Here is a 1134-nt window from a genome sequence, read left to right on the forward strand (position 1 = left end):
TAGTTCACGCTTGGATCCTTTCTTAAACATCGGAGTGACTTTGGCAATTTTCCATTCGCTTGGGAAGATTTTAGCACGGCGGCCATATTGGAGAACCGAAACAAAAGAATGATATTCTTTTGGGGTATAAATGTTATTTTTATGCAAATATATTTAATTTTTTTGGTTCTCCAACATGGCAGCCGTGCACATACTCTATACAGCTCTTAAAAATGTATGCTAAGGACGGCCCGACAATACTGAGAGAGTTGAGCTTACAGGGAATTCCATCTAACCCAGCGGCTTTTTTTGCGTCTAGCTGTACGTAAAAAGGGCCATACATCAGTTGCTTTTCGCATGCTTTTTGAATTTTTGTGCATCTTCTATCTGTTCTCCACGATCCCGAGCGCATAACGGAAATGTTTAATCCATGGCAATTTGTGTATAGTTAGGCTAGTTTGTAGAAGTTTCACGAACTGAAAAATAAGAACAAACTATTAATGGCCAGGCAACATGCCCTTTCCTCGAAGAGTCGCCGGATATCTAAAATCCCCCAAAACCTCTGGTTTGAACGGAAAGCTTCCAAAGGCTCTACGCCTGCCAGTTGATTGACAGTTGCTGCGGACGGTGAATGTGGTCAGGTTTCACTTAAAACGTGACTTTCTCATTGCCTTAAAATTGCTTTCGGCAAAACGGTCGCCTTAGCAACCCTTGTTCTTCTGTTGGTATTTTTCAGATTTTTGACTCCTTGCATGTCTCTAGCCGTCAAGTTAACATGGTCATTGTTATTTAAGTCCTTGATGCTGAGAATGGCCTTTTAACGAAATTCCACAGGCAGGCAAAAATTATACGAAACGTTCTCTTGTATTCTCTATTCCAGCCACCATAAATGAGGAAGTTTATCGCCGAATTGGCGCAAGTCAAACATACGGCGACACTGACGACCGCCGAAGGAACAGTAGGGCCGTTCCAAATTTCAACCAGGTCAATCATGACGATTGGAAGATTGAGAAGGATGAATACGCCTACTAATACCACTATCATTCGAGCACCTCTAGTGGGCCTGCGTGAGCGCATGCGCTTAGGGAGATTTCTGTTCTCGTAGTACGCATGTTGTTCGCTGTTCGTAAGAGTATCTTCATCAGCAAGGGAACG

General features: G+C 42.9%; 1 protein-coding gene across 1 annotated transcript in view; it reads right to left on the reverse strand.

The window, feature by feature from the left end:
* Positions 1-768: 768 nt before the first annotated feature.
* The window catches only part of LOC138015212 (alpha-1B adrenergic receptor-like), a 1056-nt gene continuing 690 nt past the window's right edge, over positions 769-1134 (reverse strand). Inside the window, exon 1 of the mRNA XM_068862179.1 lies at positions 769-1134. This exon is cut by the window's right edge and continues 690 nt beyond it. Coding sequence (XP_068718280.1) covers positions 769-1134 — 366 coding nt within the window.

This window comes from Montipora capricornis, chromosome 1 (assembly GCF_036669925.1).
Source record: "Montipora capricornis isolate CH-2021 chromosome 1, ASM3666992v2, whole genome shotgun sequence".
Lineage (NCBI taxonomy): Eukaryota > Metazoa > Cnidaria > Anthozoa > Scleractinia > Acroporidae > Montipora > Montipora capricornis.